This window comes from Octopus sinensis, linkage group LG1 (assembly GCF_006345805.1).
Source record: "Octopus sinensis linkage group LG1, ASM634580v1, whole genome shotgun sequence".
In the NCBI taxonomy this organism is placed as follows: Eukaryota; Metazoa; Mollusca; class Cephalopoda; order Octopoda; family Octopodidae; genus Octopus; species Octopus sinensis.
In genome coordinates this window covers 79750201-79769546 of record NC_042997.1, presented here as the reverse complement: position 1 = coordinate 79769546, position 19346 = coordinate 79750201, and the positions used below count along the sequence as shown (strand labels likewise).

General features: G+C 35.3%; 1 protein-coding gene across 2 annotated transcripts in view; it reads right to left on the bottom strand.

Moving 5' to 3' along the window:
- Window positions 1–13573, bottom strand: part of LOC115212375 (protein lifeguard 4) — a 46927-nt gene extending 33354 nt beyond the window's left edge. The window contains exons 1-3 of one of the 2 annotated variants that reach the window (XM_036502273.1): window positions 13387–13573; window positions 12535–12681; window positions 9740–9848 (exon numbers count right to left, since the gene is read on the bottom strand). In XM_036502273.1, the coding sequence (XP_036358166.1) occupies window positions 9740–9848; window positions 12535–12655 (230 nt within the window). In that variant the 5' untranslated portion in view covers window positions 12656–12681; window positions 13387–13573. The remainder of the gene's footprint in view (window positions 1–9739; window positions 9849–12534; window positions 12682–13386) is intronic. The other variant, XM_029781258.2, reaches the window with a different exon arrangement.
- Window positions 13574–19346: the final 5773 nt, after the last annotated feature.

The following is a 19346-nucleotide window of genomic DNA, read 5'->3' as shown; positions in this document are numbered from 1 at the left end:
TTACAGGACTCCATACAAGTAACGAATAAGGAGAGAAAAAACGAAAGAAAGGAAGAGAGAAAAAAGAAAAAGAGAAAAGGAAAAAAATAAAAATAAAAATAATAAAATTCTGACTATACAACGAATGTTTGTATACAAATTATGTAAGCAGTAAATACACATATACGAACACATATATAGAGACAAGTACGCAAACACACAAGTCTAAGTGGATACATGCATACACATACTTTCATGTATGTATGTGCATAAGTACAAACATACGCTCACTTACGCATATACATAGACATATGCTTACAAATACATATTCATGCCAATACACATGTTCACATAAAAATGCCTAGGATCTGACATTATTTTTTTTTAAATTGCTGAGTGCATAATAATAAAAAAATTTTTGACAAAAGTCATGCAAAATATAACACCCTATATTGGATTATCTATAAATTAAATTACCAAAGTGCGCCTATACAATATAATAAAATGAAATAAACTAAGTCGAAGGTTTTTCTTAAGGAATATGTCGAAGTATAAACAAAATATGTACAATACTTTGCTATGCGGAATGAAACCTGCATAGTGCGAAACAAGTCCATCGGTATGATTAAAAACTAGTCCAAGAATCAAAAAGACAAAATATACGCTATCCATATGGGATATTTATGTTTGACATTTTGAATTTGGTTGCGTGCCTGCATGAGTTCAAAAGTTCGCTTCTTTGATTCAAAGAATTATTGTCTTTGAATAAAATGAAATATTTCTCTAACAAACAGAGATTGCATTTAAAATTTTTCTTGTGTGCCCCGTGCCTGTATGGTGCTGCTTTCTCTAGAATGCTCCATGACAAGTTGAAAGGTCAGGCTTCTTTTTCTTTTAGTTCCCAGACATATTTCGCCAGGCTGGTCTTCGTCTTATTTTCTGGGTATCAAAAGGAATTCTTGTATGAATAAAATCGTGTTTTAAAAGAATTTTCCGAAGCCCCTGTATAAGTCTTATATTCAGATGAGCCTTCTATTTGTACCTTGGCTCTATAAACGATTCCTTTTACCAAACATTTCCCTTCCAACGGACAGGAGGTTTCATCTTTACAATTACATTTTTTAAGAGGATCGGCACCATTCTTAATATCAATTAAATTCCTGTTGTACTGGCTAACATAAGAGGCGATATTCCTGCAATAAGAATAGCTAATCTTAAGGGTTCTTCTATTAAATATTCTATAAAATTTATGGTCCTGTTTAAAATGCCTAGAGACTAATTTCAAGAATTCCCTACCTATGTTTGTTTTTACGGCCAAATTGAAAGCGGGGTTGAACCACAAAACTTTGCTGGTCCTAGTTCTACGCGTAGCATTACTACTAGCATTAAGTTGGTTATACTGGATCTTCTCAGAGAATCCACAATTCCTTAATGCGCTATCGTAATAAGGTGCAGCATTACGGAATGCTGCCTCATCCGAAGAAATTGACGATATTCGCCTACCTACATTGCTGACTAAGTTCCTAAGAATAACTGGCAGATAATTTGATTCTTTGCTAATATATGATAGCTTATCATTAGGCTTATGGTAAGGTTTAAATCTATCCGACCCTAAATTCAAATTTACATCTAAAAAATCCACACTTTTCAGGTTAGCATCTATTGTAACCTGTAAGCCCATCCTTTGGAAGAAAGCAATAAGGTCCTTCCTAAGTCTATCTGATTCATGGCCGTTTAAATTATGGGTGGCTATAAGGCCGTCATCCCTATATAAACCTGCATCTATGAATGGGAATCCTATTTTTAGATTATGAAGAATATAGGCTCCTATGAGCATACATAACTCAGCCCTGTCGTATGCCCCCATCGGTACATCGAAAAGAGAATCTTCACTCTTCTTAATCCAGGTGGAATCCTCGAATACATATAAGATATCATCATATCATCATCGTTTAACGTATCGCTGATATGATGATATCTTATATATATTCTATATATATCTCTATATATAAAACTGAAATGCGTTTTTACCGCTTGGTTCGCTTTCAATGCCACTAGGTCCCGTTCGATTCGCTCCAAAATTTACAGGGACATGTAGAATGAGGTGACGATGCCTGTGGGCTACCTTAGAAATCCCTATCTTAAAAGGTGTGGTTGCTAGGGGCCATCTTCTTCACTCACGCTACTTCCTCTGTTACCCTCTCACTCCTCTTCATTTATAACGTTGACAGTGTCCACTCCCGTTATTTAATGTATTCTCCTCAACTCACTTTCATTTTATAAGTTTTGTCAGATGGCGTTCTTTGATGTATCTGTCTGCATTCATAAGGGAGAATTATCATTGCCACAAACAACACACAATCATGAGAACAAATATTATGAATCAGATATTCATTGCGTTCATTTATATATGTGTGTGTGTGTGTGTGTGTGTGTTCGATATATAAGTATGTATATATAATGTATATATACAAAGTGTATATATCTGTATTTATGTATATTAAACTTTTTAATACTTTTTGATAGTTATATATATGTTTTTAAATAAAAATATAAATATAATTTAATAATTTTCATTTAAAATTTTTCAATTTTATATATTTTCTATATTACATTTTTATGTTTTTGTTTTTTTTTGCCTATTAGTGGTTTTATCTCTAATTTAATTTATACATATAATGCGTGCACACACACACACACACACACACATATATATATATATATATATATATATATATATATATATTATATATATATATATATATATATATATATATATATAATGTGTGCATTATGTGGTCGGTCGGTTCAGCTGAAAATATGCACACCTATGAACCCTTTCGTTACTATATTTCTGACCAAAATACACCCCTTATGTGTTTCAATTAATTTCTAACATAATCATAAAGTTAGTCTGGTTTCATTAAACAACTATAACTTTTTTATTTATCAATATATTAATTTGATTTTTGGAAGATAATTTAATGAAATGTTCTCAACCAATTCTATACTATAATTTTTGTCACAAAATGACTCTAATTGCAGGTAGATACAGGTAAATTCAACAAAATACAAAATTATTAAAATTTTGTTCAAACATCGCTATAGAAAATGGGTTATTAGCTAATATTCAATTGGGTATACAACAAAATTTTACGATAGAATTTGTTTTTCTGGGTAACTTTCTGATACCCATAATAATATTTATGGCAAAATAGTCTTAATTTCATTTAAGGTTGTGGGAAACCACTAACTATCCTTTCTTTCGCTTTCTTTACATTTAGCGTAACGGTTCGTTTCCGCCGTAATGATTTCAAATAGGCTCATTTGAAAAAGTAAAAAGAAATAGTCTAAGGCTTTACTCTCCTGGGAAAGTCTGACCAAATACAAACAGAACACACCAACGAGCGTTTATATATATGTGTGTGTGTGTGTTCTATATATAAATATGTATATATACAAAGTGTATATATCTGTATTTATGTATATTAAACTTTTTAATACTTTTTGATAGTTACGTAAAGGGAACTGGTTGCTTCTTTACACTTTTTGGGTGCAACTTGGGTGCGAGACAGATAATTTTCTCTGTTAATTACATGACCAACAGGGTTCTAACAGGGGGAAATTATGCCTAAACATGAGTGCAGCGCATGTGAACATCCGACGTGCTTTGAGTCGGGAGAAGAATTGAGCTGACGCAGACGTGTTGCAAAACAAGGGAGTACATGTGCAGAACAGAGGTGCATGAGTGCAATAGGGCTTGCTAGGCTGAAATACAGTGTACAGTATTGAATATGCCAGTGATTAATGCAGTAAGGCTGAGGCTGCCAGCCACTGCTTGAGCTATTATATGCCTCGGTCATGCAGGAACAAAAGTGTGGCATGCTGGCGTGTTGTAAGGGACAAACAACTTTCTCTATGTATGCGTGACCGACCTAGGGTCTTACAGAGATGAGTTGTGTTTACAAGGGCATATTGAGCAAGGAAAACAAGCGAGAAAGGCATGTGTGGCGTATGAATGTGACAGAGATAGCATTTGTGTTTGTATTAACTATGTGTGTTCGTGTGTGCGACAGAAGTACAAACAAGGTGTATGCGGGCAAAACAAAATATAGCGCATAGGAAAAGTCTCTCAGGGTATCACAGACAAGATGGAGTTAATTTACCAGTTCGTAGTAAAGTACATAATAGCAGTTTGTTCTGTAACAGGATGTTCGGATCACAAGTGCAGATGCCGGTTGAACACATGTCGTGTAGCAGTTGTGGCTTCAATGCTGTGCCAGTTTACATTGGTACAGAAGATCTCGCAGGTAGTGCCGTGCTGCTAACCTTGGTGAAAATCATAACAGCGTGAAAGCTAAACCTGAATGAGTGCTATGTACATATTAGTGTTGCTGGAGATGAAGGCGATGGAGATGGAGACGATGTGAAGGTGAAGGACGACGATGGTGATGGCGACGTTGAGATGAAGGCATGTTAGCGTCATCATTGGCTGGAGTAGGAACATGACTGGCTGGTCTGGTCTGGTCGTCTGTCGCTGGAACTGGAACATGGTTGAGTAAGCTCTGTGTGGATGAAGACTGCGGCGGATTGATTGGTTCAGACTAGGTAGAAACTAGATTTTAGCTAAGTGTTCTATGGTCTATGACCAGAACTCGGGAAACTTGGTTGAGTGTTCTATGGTCTATGACCAGAACTCAAGAAACTTGCTTGACTGTTCTATGGTCTATGACCAGAACTCGGGAAACTTGGTTGAGTGTTCTATGGTCTATGACCAGAACTCGGGAAACTTGCTTGACTGTTCTATGGTCTATGACCAGAACTCGGGAAACTTGGTTGAGTCCTCATCTTATAAAATGTGGCCCCAGTAGACCCAAATGAAATCAGGTTATATTAACCAAAATGTGAAAAGGGGTCTAAATGGGGCTGGAAGGGGATTAAAATTTAAAGGAGCGGGTGTTTAGCAATTCTCTGTTACATCAAGCTAAAAAATTTGCGCCAGCCTTTTAATCGTCAATGTGTTGCCGTCCATGATGAAGAAGTTTTGAATGCTTGCCATGGTGAGTCTACTGTCGTGAGAAAGAATCAATTCAAAACTTGGTGTTTAGGGATTTTCTTTTACATAAAGTTCAAAATTTTACGCCAGCTGTTGAACTGTCAATACGTTGCTGTCCGTCGTTAAGAAATGCCAGCCATGGTGACTCTACTATCCTCAAATTCTATCCCTTCAAACTTTGCTTTCCAATATTTTATTATTTTTATTCAGCTTGCAGGTTCGTCTGTCCCTTTTAAATGTTAGCGTTTTGCTGTCTGCCTTGAAGCAGACCTTTCCGTTGTTACTGCCTGATATTTATGATTGATCTTTCTAAATATTTTATTTCTCAACTTACTCAAGATCCTTTGTTGTTTATAAATGGGAGAGAGATAGATAAAGATAGAGAGTAAGAGAAAGCGAGGGAGAGTCCGAGAGAAAGGAAGAGTAAGAGAGTGGGAAACTGAGAGAGAAAGGAGAGAGAAACAAAGAGGGAGAATCATCATCATCATAATCGTTTAACGTCCGTTTGGCAGTGTTTCTACAGCTAGATGCCCTTCCTAATTGTGAGTGTAGTGGGTGCTTTTTTCGTGCTGCCGGTACAGTTGCCAGGGAGGCTGGCAGCGGCCACGATCGGTTGGTGCTTTTTATGTGCCACCAGCACAGAAGCCAGTCAAGGCGGGGCTGCAATCCACCACGTTCGGATGGTGCTTTTTACGTGCTGAAAGGAAGCAACAGAAAGTAACAACCACACTCTTACCCGCGTGTAGAGCGGGTCACCTTCAGCTAGTCTTATATATATATAATATACATAATGTATATATAATGTGTGTGTGTGTGTGTATATATATACACACACACATATATATATATATATATATATATATAAAATATCTATAATCATCATCATCATAATTGTTTAGCGTCTGCTTTCCATGCTAGCATGGGTTGGACGGTTCAACTGGGGTCTGGGAAGCCAGAAGGTTGCACCAGGCCCAGTCTGATCTGGTAATGTTTCTACGGCTGGATACCCTTCCTAACGCTAACTACTCTGTGAGTGTAGTGGCTGCTTTTATGTGTCACCAACACAGGTGCCAGATGAGGCTGGCAAACGGCCACAATAGGATGGTGCTTTTTACGTGCCACCAGCATGGGGGCCAGGCAAGGCTGAGCAAGGTCATCAGCATAATATATATATATATATATATATATATATATAATATATATAATATACATAATATATCTGTATATATAAAAAGCAGTGTGTGTGTGTGTGTACGTGAATGTAGTTTATGCATGTCCACAAATCCACACGCATGTCGCTCCAATTTTGGGAGGACATTCGTGACCACCCTAACTAGGTTTTGTAAACTTATTTTTTCCCGAGGCGCCCGCGGATAGTAGTGAAAATCTATTTTCAACTATAACTTTTACCAAGTTTGAGTTAAGTTCCATCTTGCTATAAGCCAAGTAAATGTGTGTGTGTGTGTGAGGGAGAGAGAGAGAGAAGTTGTGTGTTGATGTATGTGTGTGTGTGTGTGTGTGTCAAGGAGAGAGAGAGAGAGAGTGTTTGACAGCATCTAACAAAAAAGTATGTGTGAAGGAGAGAGTTTGACTGTGTCTAACAAAAAAAAAGGTGTAGACAAAGTGAGAGAGAGAGAGAGAGAGAGTAAGTGACAGCGTTCATCAAAAATAAAAATGTAAAATGATTTGTTTTTTTCTTAAACACGAGATACAGTCTTCAAATTTAGGATGTTTTTGAAAGATACTATATTTCATAATCAGATTATATATACTTTCTCAAATAACAATTAAAATATATTTTAGATCATTTATTTATTTTAAATCGTTCATGTTTCTTCCCTGTCTCACACACACATTACTTTGGGCACGAAAGAGTTTTGTTTTTATTTTATGCTGAGGAAAAAAATTGTTTTGTTGAGAATCCATTCATTTAACAACAAAGAAACAAAGAGGTAGGTAACAATTTGTCAGTGAATTACACAATATAAATGGGTACAATTTCCAAGGCTTCCACCACACCCTATCCCCTTTTTCGGACCACAAAAAGGGTTTTGTAGCATATTAGGAAGCGAAAGTAGTTGATTCCACAGAAAAAATCTGATTTTTTTTTTGTTAGTGAAAATCGTGCAAGTGTTAATCTACAAATTTACCAACATTTTTTCCATTCATTTCTGTTTATGAATATGTATGCGTACAAAAAACATATATGCAATAGCTGTACGTACGTATATATATAAAACAATATCAACAGATTTCGCCCAAATTTGACATCGATGTTACTTAGTTTGGTTTGAATTAAAGAACCTGATTAGCTTAATAATCCTAACTTAATCCTGGGCAAAGCAGGGTTATACTTCTAGTATATATATATACATATATATATAATATGTGGAGGCGCAATTGCCCAGTGGTTAGGGAAGCGGACTCGCGGTCGGAGGATCGTGGCTTTGATTCTCAGACTGGAAGTTGTGTGTGTTTATTGAGCGAAAACACCTAAAGTTCTATGAGGCTCTGGCAGGGAAGGGGGGGGGGGCGTAGCGTCCCCTGTTGTATTCTTTTGCCCCAACTTTCTTCCAGTTTCTTGTGTAACGCTGTGATGGACTGGCATCCCATCCAGCTGGGGGGTACACATACACCTCAGAAACCGGGCCCATGAGCCTGGCTAGGCTTGAAAAGGGCACATAAAAAAAAATATATATATAATATATACATATTATATATTTATAATATATATAATATATACATATTATATATTTATTATATATACAGTTGCGGCCAAAATGTTCAGAACGGCATTATTTTCGTCAGAAAAGTAGGTATAAGTTTTTTTCAAAGTTGTTTTATTTTCTATAATTTTCACAGACAATAAATACAATATTAATTGTTATCGTCTGAGATTTTGGTGTAATTTGAGAGGATAATACAAAAGTTATGGATGATTTAGTGATTTATTGCCAAACCCATGGCGGCCAAAATGATCAGAACGGTTGCTTTTACTCCATGTTTTAGTATATTTAACTGGTGAACTCTAATGTTTTGAATTTGTTTACCTGACGGTTCATTTACTAAACATTAGTAAGAGTATCTGCAGTGTACTTTGTTAATATAATGCCACTTACTCCATTACCAATTCGTCAGCAGATTATTAAGCTTCGAAAGAAGGATAATTTAAGTATTGGGTCTATTGCAAAGATTGTTAACAAGTAAAAAAGTGTTGTTCACGGTATTCTTAAGGTCTACGATGATTGTGGTTCGTGTGAAGCAAGAAAGTCTACAGGTAGGCCAAGAAAAACGACCAAGAGAGAAGATCGTGCTACGGTAAAGTTGGTTAAAAAGGACAGATTTAAAACTGCTGCTGCTGTTTCTCGAGAAATGAGCATTGTACTGAAGAAAACTTTATTTCGAAAAACTGTGTCTCGTCGTTTAGTTGAACATGACCTACAAGCAAGAGCACCTGCAGTGAAGCCACTGATCAGCTCCAAGAATAAAAAGTGTCGTCTTACCTTTGCAACCGAACATGTGTTGTGGTCTCAAGAAAAATGGCAAATGGTGCATTTCCGTGATGAATCTAAGTTTACGTTATTTGGCCTAGATGGGAAAAGGTACATTTGTCAAAAAGTAGGTGAAAAATTGTTGCCTAAATGCCTTAAGACTAGTGTTAAATTCGGTGGAGGAAGTGTCATGGTTTGGTAGATGATATCTGGAGATGGTGTGGGCCCTTTGGTGCGATTACATGGAAAGGTAAATGCAGGAGTTTATAAACAACTTGTAAAAGATCATGTCTTGCCTGTGCTGAGAAATTCAACTAAGCGATCACCCATATTCATGCAGGACAATGCCCCATGTCACAAGGCTAAGGTGGTCATGAACTTTCTCAAGGCTGAAAAGATTATTGTTATGGATTGGCCTGCTCAAAGCCCAGATCTTAATCTTATTGAAAATGTGTGGAATATTCTAGGAGAACGTTCGAAAGCCAGAAATCCTAAAACAACCGAGCAATTATGGAATGCCCTTCAGGAAGAATGGAATAAGATCACCCAGCAAGAAAATTTAATTTCCTCATGCAGTCGAAGATGTCAAAGTGTGATTGAAGCTAAAGGGCTTCACACTAAATATTAAATAATTCCAGTATTCTCTGTCATTTTTTCAACCGTTCTGATCATTTTGGCCGCCATGGGTTTGGCAGTAAATCACTAAATCATCCATAACTTTTGTATTATCCTCTCAAATTACACCAAAATCTCAGACAATAATAATTAATATCGTATTTATTGTTTGTTAAAATTATAGAATATAAAACAGCTTTGATAAAAACTTATACCTACTTTTCTGACGAAATCAATGCCGTTCTGAACATTTTGGCCACAACTGTATATATATATATATATATACATACAGAACAGGAAATGGTTAGGGTTAGTGTTAGTTTTAAGGTTAGAGTTAGGGTGATAGGTAAAAGTAGATTACCACTCCTTGTATCATCTGACATGTTTGTTTATATTCCACAAGTGCCTGTTTCATGTTTCTGTTTTATTTTTTAGTTTAAAATATTTAAAAACGGATGAATCTTTCTAATTTTTTGCATACATAATTTATTTTGTATATGTTTTCCATTTTCATAACATTTTTCTTCATTGCATTTCATTTAATTGGAGAGGTACATTTCTGAAAAAGCACCAGAAGAGTAACTAAAAATTTACTTACTTTTTCTGCACAAAAAGCTTTGTAGGTTCATGCAAAATGAAAAATGCTGCAGTCAGTGTTGTGACCAAAAGTTGTGCTGTCAATATTCCATACACTTTACGAAGAAAACCTTGTAAAATGTAAACATAAGAAGTAAGACTCTTTAAGACATAAATATAAGAAGCAATGATATACTATTTTAATAATTATTCATTTTTAATAAAAAAAAGAAAAACAAGTACATTTCAAAAAACATCAAAAACTGGAAACAGCATTTGTTTTATCATTTAATGATCATATTCCTAATGAAACATACTGCCTAAGTTTCAATTAATTTTCAAAATAAAGAATTAGAAAAGATTTAATAAATAATGAGTAACTTTGTGTCATTCACTGGTTGTTGTTTAGCCCCAGGTGTGCTCTGATCCAATCAGGCATATTATAGAGGTATTCAGTTTTATCTATCCTAGCTTCTATCAGTTATTGTATCATTTTGAAAAATATTGTAGGATGTCGTTTAAGGAAGATTTGGTTTCTATTTCTGGTAGATCAAGCAATTGTGCAAAGGCTTCTTTCTAGTTGTTTTTCTTTTCTCTTGTAAATAATAGGCCTATTTGCTCAGTGGTTTTTGTTGTGCGAAAACTAGCTTAAAAAGCAAGGGATGGTTTCAAAAGTGGTCTCTTATAAAATGGCACACACACACACACAAAGGATGTCCTGTACAGCTTCTGTTCATAAAATTCTTGCTCAATACAAAGCTTTAATAATGAGATGAAACCTGGAACTATGTGGGTGTGAAATAAACTTCTAAACTACATGACCATGCATATGCATTTATAGGTAGACATAATTGCACTTAATTCTTAACATACCTCTGAAGCTTGAAGCATATGGGAGATATTCCCATAAAAAGAACAGTGGTCTTTTGCCGGTAATATTTCTGACAGTGATGGAGACAATGCGCATTAAAGCTTTCTATCTAGAAACAACGAAACATCTGCAGTGGGTTTGAATTCTTAACCTTTGAATAGATAGTCCAGTACCTTATCCATCCTACTTATATCTTTTTTACCTCATCTGTGTTGACTCATTATTTTTAACTTTAAAAAAACCCTGTTTTATTATGAACTTACATGCTCTGGTACACATATCAATCTCACCATCTTCATCCTTTTTGTCTGTTTTTCCATGATTGCATGGGTATTTTCAAGCAAAATCTTTTATCCACTGCCTTCACCTTAAACTTCATCCTCTACAGAATTCTTCCACTTGGTACTTTTACCCAACTGACATTTATGCTCAGTGTTTCTTTCAGCTTCTTTGTTTCATCTAGGTATCACTGCTAACTACTTTTGTACTACATATAAACTCCTTTGTCAGCCTCACTGTGATCTTAATGCATCTCATCTATCTATAGTTTACTTTGGTTACACTCTAGAGATTTCCTACACTCACCATTTCAACTTATCAATTAAGATTACTTTCCAGATTGTAGTAGAATCCTGTATTCTTTCTTGCTAAAACTTTTGTCTCAGCCAAGTTAACTTTTAGTCCGCTTGATTCAGAGCATATACAAGCTTGACCTTCTCAGTTATAGTTTGAAAAACTATAACAGGAGCTCTGATGGATACCTAACTGCAAGCTAAATTTCTAAAAGAACTCCTTGCTCTCAACTTGCTGGTTGTTGCATGGCTCTTAAATTATACCATATGGGTGTAGTATGCAAAACAGAATTAAAATGTATTACAGATAATGACCTTGATTCACACAAACAAATCCTTTCATAATGTAATCTTTAGCCAGATCCACTTAAAGGCTTATGTAATTTTTATGACATTTTCTTATGTAAAAGATATTTATGATAGTCTATGATCCGTTAATAAAAGCTATTATGTCCAATTAATGTTGAAATTATTTTATAAGGTATTGTTTTAGCCCCACACTAGATGGAAGTTAACTTTCGTTTTTACGCAGTATTTTCTGAATACAGACTTTCATTTTCTTCATTCATATTTTTCCTTGACCTGAATTACTTTAATGTAAATGACCACTGTTATTTGCTTACCTGAGTCAGACTGATATAATATCTATTTTCTTTTTAAGTGTCAAAGTGTTCTTGTCAACCTACGTTAGTGACGAGCCAACAAGAAAGCCTTTAGGAAGTTGTTCGACCTGCTAGTAATAGCTGCCAAACTTCAATCAATGTACACTTCACCATCTTTAAAATAGGACACATTCGATACATTGTCAGTATAAAAGATAAGGCAAAGATATCTAACGACAAGTCTGCTCAATTAGAACTGATAGGGGCTAAACAACAACATTTACATGTGACAACACAAGTCACACAAAGTAATAAACAAACATTTCTACAAATAATTCACCAAATTACTTTATTGTATGGAAGTAAAATGTCCTGTACTATTTATAAGTAATTTTGTAAATTGTTAATAAAAAACAATATTTTAATTATTATGACTAAGTGTTACTGACCTATATATTATTGCATGTCACCAACATATATTGCAGTGTAAACTTATCTGATGTGACAAATGTAAACATTAGCATGGAGTAGACAGTTTTTAATCCTCAATAAAATGACACACTAATGGACATTAAATATTTTTGCTGACGGTATTTACATTTATTATTAGAAAAAGAATCTAACTAATCATAAAGTTTTAAAATTAAAGGCTATATATAATATGTGTATATCTATTCCAATGTAAAGAACTTTAGAAGATGGGTTTGTTCATATAATCTTAGAGAGAAATCATGACTTTCCTAAAAAAAAATTACAGACAATAAAGACTTACCCATGCGTATGTAAATATGTGCAGAAGCAACATTACTTCCATACATGAAGTCGTCTATCACAGATGTTTTCTCTGGGTCTTTCATTGAATTCATATTGAACGAGTTAATCGGAGCTGCCATCTTGTTACACTAAAGCATATGATCTGTTGGGGGAAACCCAAACAAACAAAATACGGAAGAAAAATTGAAATCATTTTGAAAAAAAAAACAAAAACATATTTATATATAATAACAGTTTAAATATTCGATAAACTCGATCAAAAACGAAAAAGAAGCAAATAAAAATAATTATATATTTATCGCCCGTAAATCATCCAGGTTTCCGAATGCCAACGTGTTAGATGTGAATGTCTAAGAATTTTTGTAACGAATTACATGGAATATAACAAACAAGTTTATTGTTTGTTTCTTTCTGAAATTCAACAAATAATTTAGACAACTAATTTTTACTAATAAAAATGAACAATTTATTCTTTAAATATAAGACTACATATAGTATTTTCTTTAAAAAGAAAATATTTACATTTAAAAAAATGTGTTGAATGACATGCTCAATTATGAAGGGCGATTACTAGCATTATTACTGAAATTAACAACGTATATTATTTACAAAAATAAAATATCTAAAAACGTCAGATTGAATGAGTTATAAGTTTAAGCCAATACTTAGTTCAGTAAATAACAAAATACGCTTTCTTTCGTAATTCAGGTGAAAACATTGTGTCGTAGAAACTGCGTTTCACCATAAAAATTTATTGACAACGAGTTGCTTCCCTGTAACGCAGTGACAGGTTGAAAATGTAGTACATTGAAACTTCTAAATTTAATGATGAACCAATTCTGCAACTCACCTTTCTTTTTATAGCCGTTTCACTTTCGTTGTATCGCTAATTCTTTTATGGATGCATAAAATCTAAAGCTTCCGTTCTCGTAGTCTCTGAAATAAATGCTTCTGACTACAAGTGTAAACAGTGTATAGATTAAATTAATGCAAGGACGCTAAAAGGCATATACAAGACAGTAAGTTAGTGTTGACATTATACACAAAATATTAAATGGCAAGCTAAAAATGAGTATGTGGTTTTAAATTCCTGGCAAGTAAGGGAAATAACTCCCAATAGATTATCGTTTTCTTATTAAAATCAATAAAAATACAAGATGCGCTGAGTATTTGTGAATACAACTGTGAGTGTTACAAAAGGAAGTCGATCTAACACTATGTTATGCGGCATACGCTAATTTTTACCTTTCTTTTTCATGGACAAAGGAGATGAATATCCCAGGCATCAGACAGTATATTAGCATGGCAGATTCCATTCTGACACAAGAAATGAAAAGGCACACCGTACTCGTGACCCTATGCGTCAACCACAGTGATTCGAAGATTGACAGCATCATGAATATAGCCGGGTCTTTCCTGTTCAGTCAGGAAAGAGCTGAACATCCTCACTGCGGTCAAATTCGTCCGGCCATTCCAGGAAATCAATATCAGTCAATGGAATTGACAAGCAATAAGATTACATTAAGTACCAACAGCTTCCGATATTTTGCGGGTATGGTATGGAAGATTGTTGTTGTTGTTGTTCTCATTTTTCTGTCAAGTCTGATTTTGTTGGTGATTTTTTCCTAGTATTTCGTATTTGATGATTCCGTTTTGAGGGGCTTGTTCAAATTAAATTTTTAGCAATGTCACTTTAAAATTAGAATGAAAATGTAGTTGACCTTTGTTTAGATATGAATGTTTCAAGAAAGAAAAAACAAGTAAATTCCATCACACGAGTTCCTAAATAGAGGAATGATCTTGTTAATGGAGTTCTGAGCACGTTTCCGTACAAGTACACCATTTGCACGGTGATATTCTGTGAGCTCAAAGCTCAGGTCTTGTTTGAGAATTCTTGGGTCTAACATACTTTTTAAATGTTCTAGCTACCAGAGATGTTTTAGATTTATGATGGTTTGGATTCTCGAGTATTTCGCTATTGTTATTACACTTCTGTTTGTGATTTAGTCCTCCCATTTAGCTCTTTAGCATTCAGATTACTCTGTCAAATGCAATCTTTTATCTTTTATGTTTCAGTATTAGACTGCTGCTATGGACACCACTTTGAAGAGTATTTTGTCGAAACGAATCGACCCAGTACATTTCTTTAAAGCTTGGCACATATTCTTTTGACGAACCGCCGATTTACGCGGACGCGAACAAGCCAACATCGGTTGTCAAGCGGTGGCGCGCGCGCACGCACACACAATACATACATACATACATACATACATACATACATACATACATACATACATGCATACGCACATACATACGACTTTTTTCAGTTTCATCTACTAAATCCACTCGCAAGGCTTGGGTCAGTCCTAGGTTATAGTAGAAGACACCTACCTTAGGTGCCACGCAGTGGGACTGAACACAGAACCATGTGGTTTGGAAGTAAGTCTTATTTATTCACATTGTCTCGAATTAATTATGCATTATCCCTAACGTTGAGATTTCGATAATGTGACTATTTTTAGAATGATAATGTAGGATCAGTGTGAAAGGCCAGATTGAGTGTAAAATATGTAGAATATTTGGGCCAGATACGATCGATTTAAATGCTACTATTCAAGACCGTACGCAATTTTGCTTGATGAAATCTCTCACGTCGGTGCATCTTATGTTGGTAGTTGTCCAAGTGCTGGAATCTCAGTATGGAGATCGCAATAACATGACATAATCAAACTTTTGTTTTGAGTTTAAGGTTATGGTTGTGAAAAACACATGAAAAATGCTCTTAGCTTTTGTAGCCTACACATAGGCAGTTGATGAAGTCATTTTTGAGGAAACAGTAATTGGACAAGATGTTGCTGAGGTAGGTGAAGAATAAAACTCCGACTAATTCACCATGAATTATAATTTCGAGGACTCTTTTTTTTTTTCAAGTAGAGCAAAAGACTTCGACTTGACCTTTGTTTAGATATGAATATTTCAAGAAAGAGAAAGCAAGTAAATTCCATCACACGAGTTTCTAAATAGAGGAATGATCTTGTTAATAGAGTTCTGAGCACGTTTCCATACAAGTACACCCCTTGCACGGTGACATTTCAGTGAAACCAAATATCTCGTAAGTACGAACATTTGTAGAGGAAGTGGATTGTAAATTGGATTCAATTAAAGAAGGAAAAGCATTGTCGTCGACATATTGCAGCTCACAGATCACGATCGAAGATGTATGGAATTTCGATTTAAGTTGTAGGCTTAAAATGTTCTCATCGTATCTGTATTGACAACTTCAAGTTTGGATTCATGGTTGATTTTTATTAGTACAGAAATTATGCATATTGAAAACTGGGTAGATGCGAGTACATCCCTTGTTTAACACTATTGTTGACATCGACCGCAGGAGAAATTCACCACATACTGATTTTTCGTGTCACTAGGTACTAATTGAATCATATTCTTCAAGTGATCTGTGTATCAAAAATATCTAGACTCATTTATATGAGGTGGGTTTAAACACTTTCTCAAAGACGAAGCCATCAGTTTCTGTTGCTTTAAAAAATGTATTTAGCAATAAAAGTCGTGTTGCTCGTGTTATGTTGAGGACGGAAACCTCACTGAGGCATCTGTAAGATTTGTTCAGAGAGTTGATTGAGCCGATTCAGCAGTATTCGAGATTTTGTGTCGAATACTGATGATTGTAATAGAGAGATCATTCTGCATTTTGCACATACACCATAACCACGGGCACCATTTTCTAAAATAGTCATAGTATTAGTATCTTAAAAGTCACTAAGGATTGATCTTTATTCCTATATTCATAGAATCGCTTGACAGAGATGAACTTTCAAGGATCTTCTTTTTTGTACAGTTCAGTGGAAATAGAATCAAGATCAAAACCTTTGATTTTATGCATTTGGCAGATGGAGATTTCTGGCTCTTTTAGAGTTGCGGGTGCTGACATCCACTGTCGCTTGGGGGAGAGGAGAAATCAATATGACAGTCATCATTAACAGTAGTGGTCTGTTCAGTTGGATGTTCAGTTCATTGGTTCGAAATTGCATCGCTATTTGTCAAAATACTCCCATCTTCAGTTTTTACTGGCATCAGCAGTGTCTTGAGAGGTCCATAGATGGCATTCATACATATATTAGTCAGTATAACTTTGAATTTCAATAGCTTTGTACTGTTACTAGTCATTGTGGATTCTACAGATTTTGAACGTGTACCTCTTACATTTCGGATCGAAGATAATTTTTTTGGGAAGATGCGCAGAGTTTTTCTTCAAGATAAACTTGTACATTTCAGTGTTGTTCTCATTGAACCAACCTTGATATTTGAAACTTGAAAATTCTACTTCTGATTCAACTGCACAGAGCAATGTGCTGTTCAAGCCAGGTCACTGGAACTTCAAAGCAGATGAATCCCAGATACTGGTGCTTAAATTTTGTCCTAAAATTTGTTAAAAATTTCGACGAATCCCAGAATCTTTTTGATGTTGTACTTTGAATTTCTCCAGCAATGATTCATTGTTCATTCGTAGAAGTGGTGTAACAAGTCGTTGGTCAAAGCAGTGGTCGCTAGTGGCTGTCATTACTTTGACGATTTTGGTTTCGGCTTTAATACTTCTTTGCATAATGATATAGCCAATGAAATATTGGTGACAAGAATATATCTATGTTAGCTTGTTTTCAGACTTCAGTCTAAAGAGGTTGTTGTTGATGGTTAAATTGTGTTCTGTTCATAATCCTAAGAGAAGGCTATCGCTAGAATTAAAGTTTCCAATGTCTGGATTCTCTTCGTGTTGGAGTCCTTACTTAACTGAGCGTTGGACGGTCCAGTCATGGAAACAGGTGAAAGGGCGTCGTGGTAACTAGATTTGTGAGTATCACTTGCATCGAGGGTTGGTGTTTATACACTGATAACATTTAAATAAAGGTCTTTGGAAGATATTCTAAACGAGATTATTCTTTCAGGGCCTCAAGTCCAGATAATTTATCAGCTTCGATTTTACAGCAAATCCTATACCATGGACAGGCCCTTTCTCTCTCGAAATTTCTCTATCCACTAGAAAGACTTCCGCTGTCTGACATCCATCTATCTGTGGTTTCAGTAAGTGAACCGATGTTATCGTTGAACCTTGCTGGTGGTTGGACGAAAGGAGCATGTCAACATCCTTGTCTGACGATGTTTACTTTGTCTTAGAGACTCTGAATCTGATTTTTAGTCTACAGGAAATTATTGTCTAATCAAATGAGGTAGAGACACGCAGTCTTTAGATCACCTTGCCCGATATGAAGAGAGAAGTACTTTTCCTTAACAGGGCAGCCCCACCACGAAAGCAGCTGCCGAATTCAAATAATATCTCCAATTTCCCATATAAACCACCTTTACACATTCGCCATCGATGTACCTTGTTTGAACTTAAGATTTGCAAATATATCATTTCTGTCTCTACCAACAATTGTGATCATCACCGAACTTTGATGGATAAACTGAAATACAGGCACCATTGTGAATGAGGTTGATCCAAATGAAGGAAGAGTCTTCAAAAAGTATCCTTCGTATAACTGTACGGAGATAACGAGAGGTCTGTTCATTCGGAGAAAGATGATGATACTGTAGTTTGTCATAGCTCGCTTCGACTCCCTCTCTCAGTGGCTGAGGAACGACGGCAGCTTACGCCACCGCTTTGACAGCTGTAATTTTTCGTGTTGTTGCGTTATTCAGGGGTTGCTGGTTTAGCTGATGATGACTCGGCCACGAAACAGTGTGTGCAGTTACATATGAACATGGACAAGGGGAATGAATATCCCAGGCATCCGGAATATTACCCTATTTTCTCTTCATCCTGCTGTGTCTATCTGCCTTCTCCATTCTCTGTCTCTATGTATGTATGTATGTATGTATGTATGTATGTATGTATGTATGTATGTATGTATGTATGTTGTATGTGTATTGGGCGGATTTATTTAGCGATGGGTTCACAATCATGAGGTAGGGAGTTCGATTACTGGACCGCGCTGTGTTGTGTCCTTGAATAAAACACTTTCTTTCAGTTTGCTCCAGTTTACTCTGTAGAAATGAGTTGCAATGTCACTGATGACAGGTTATGTTGGCCTTTGTCTCTCTCTCTCTCTCTCTCCCCCCCTCTCTCTCTCTCTCTCACACACACACACACACATCGTGGTGGTGGCAGACCTTTGTCGACAATAAGGTTTTCGTTGTGTTATTCTTCGTTTTCATTCTTTTATTTATTTCAGTCATTTGATTTCGGCCGTGCTGGAGCATTAAATAATTTTATCTGAAGAAATCGACACCAGGACTAATTCTTTGTAAGCGTAGTACTTATTCTATTGGTCTCTTTTGCCGAATCGCTAAGTTACGGGAACATAAACACACGAGCGTCGGTTGTCAAGCGATGGCGGGGGGACTAAAAACACACACACATAAATATGTGCATACATAAATATATATATGTGTATATATATATATATATATATATATATATATATATATATATATATATATATATATATATGTATATATATATATATGTATATATATATATATATATATAATATATATATATATGGTTATCCGTAATAATGAAGGGTGAAATTAATTAATTTGGAATAATTATCAATTACACCAAGTAGTCTTCGGCATGTAAAAGCCTCATTCGAGGAAAATTTAAGTAATACTAAGCAATAAAGGGTTTAGCAACGAATTGCCTTACCACATACCGAATTTAGAAATAGCAGTCAAAGAGTTATAGCTATTTCTTCTACTACTAAAAGGGATCTCAGTAAAAACAGCAAT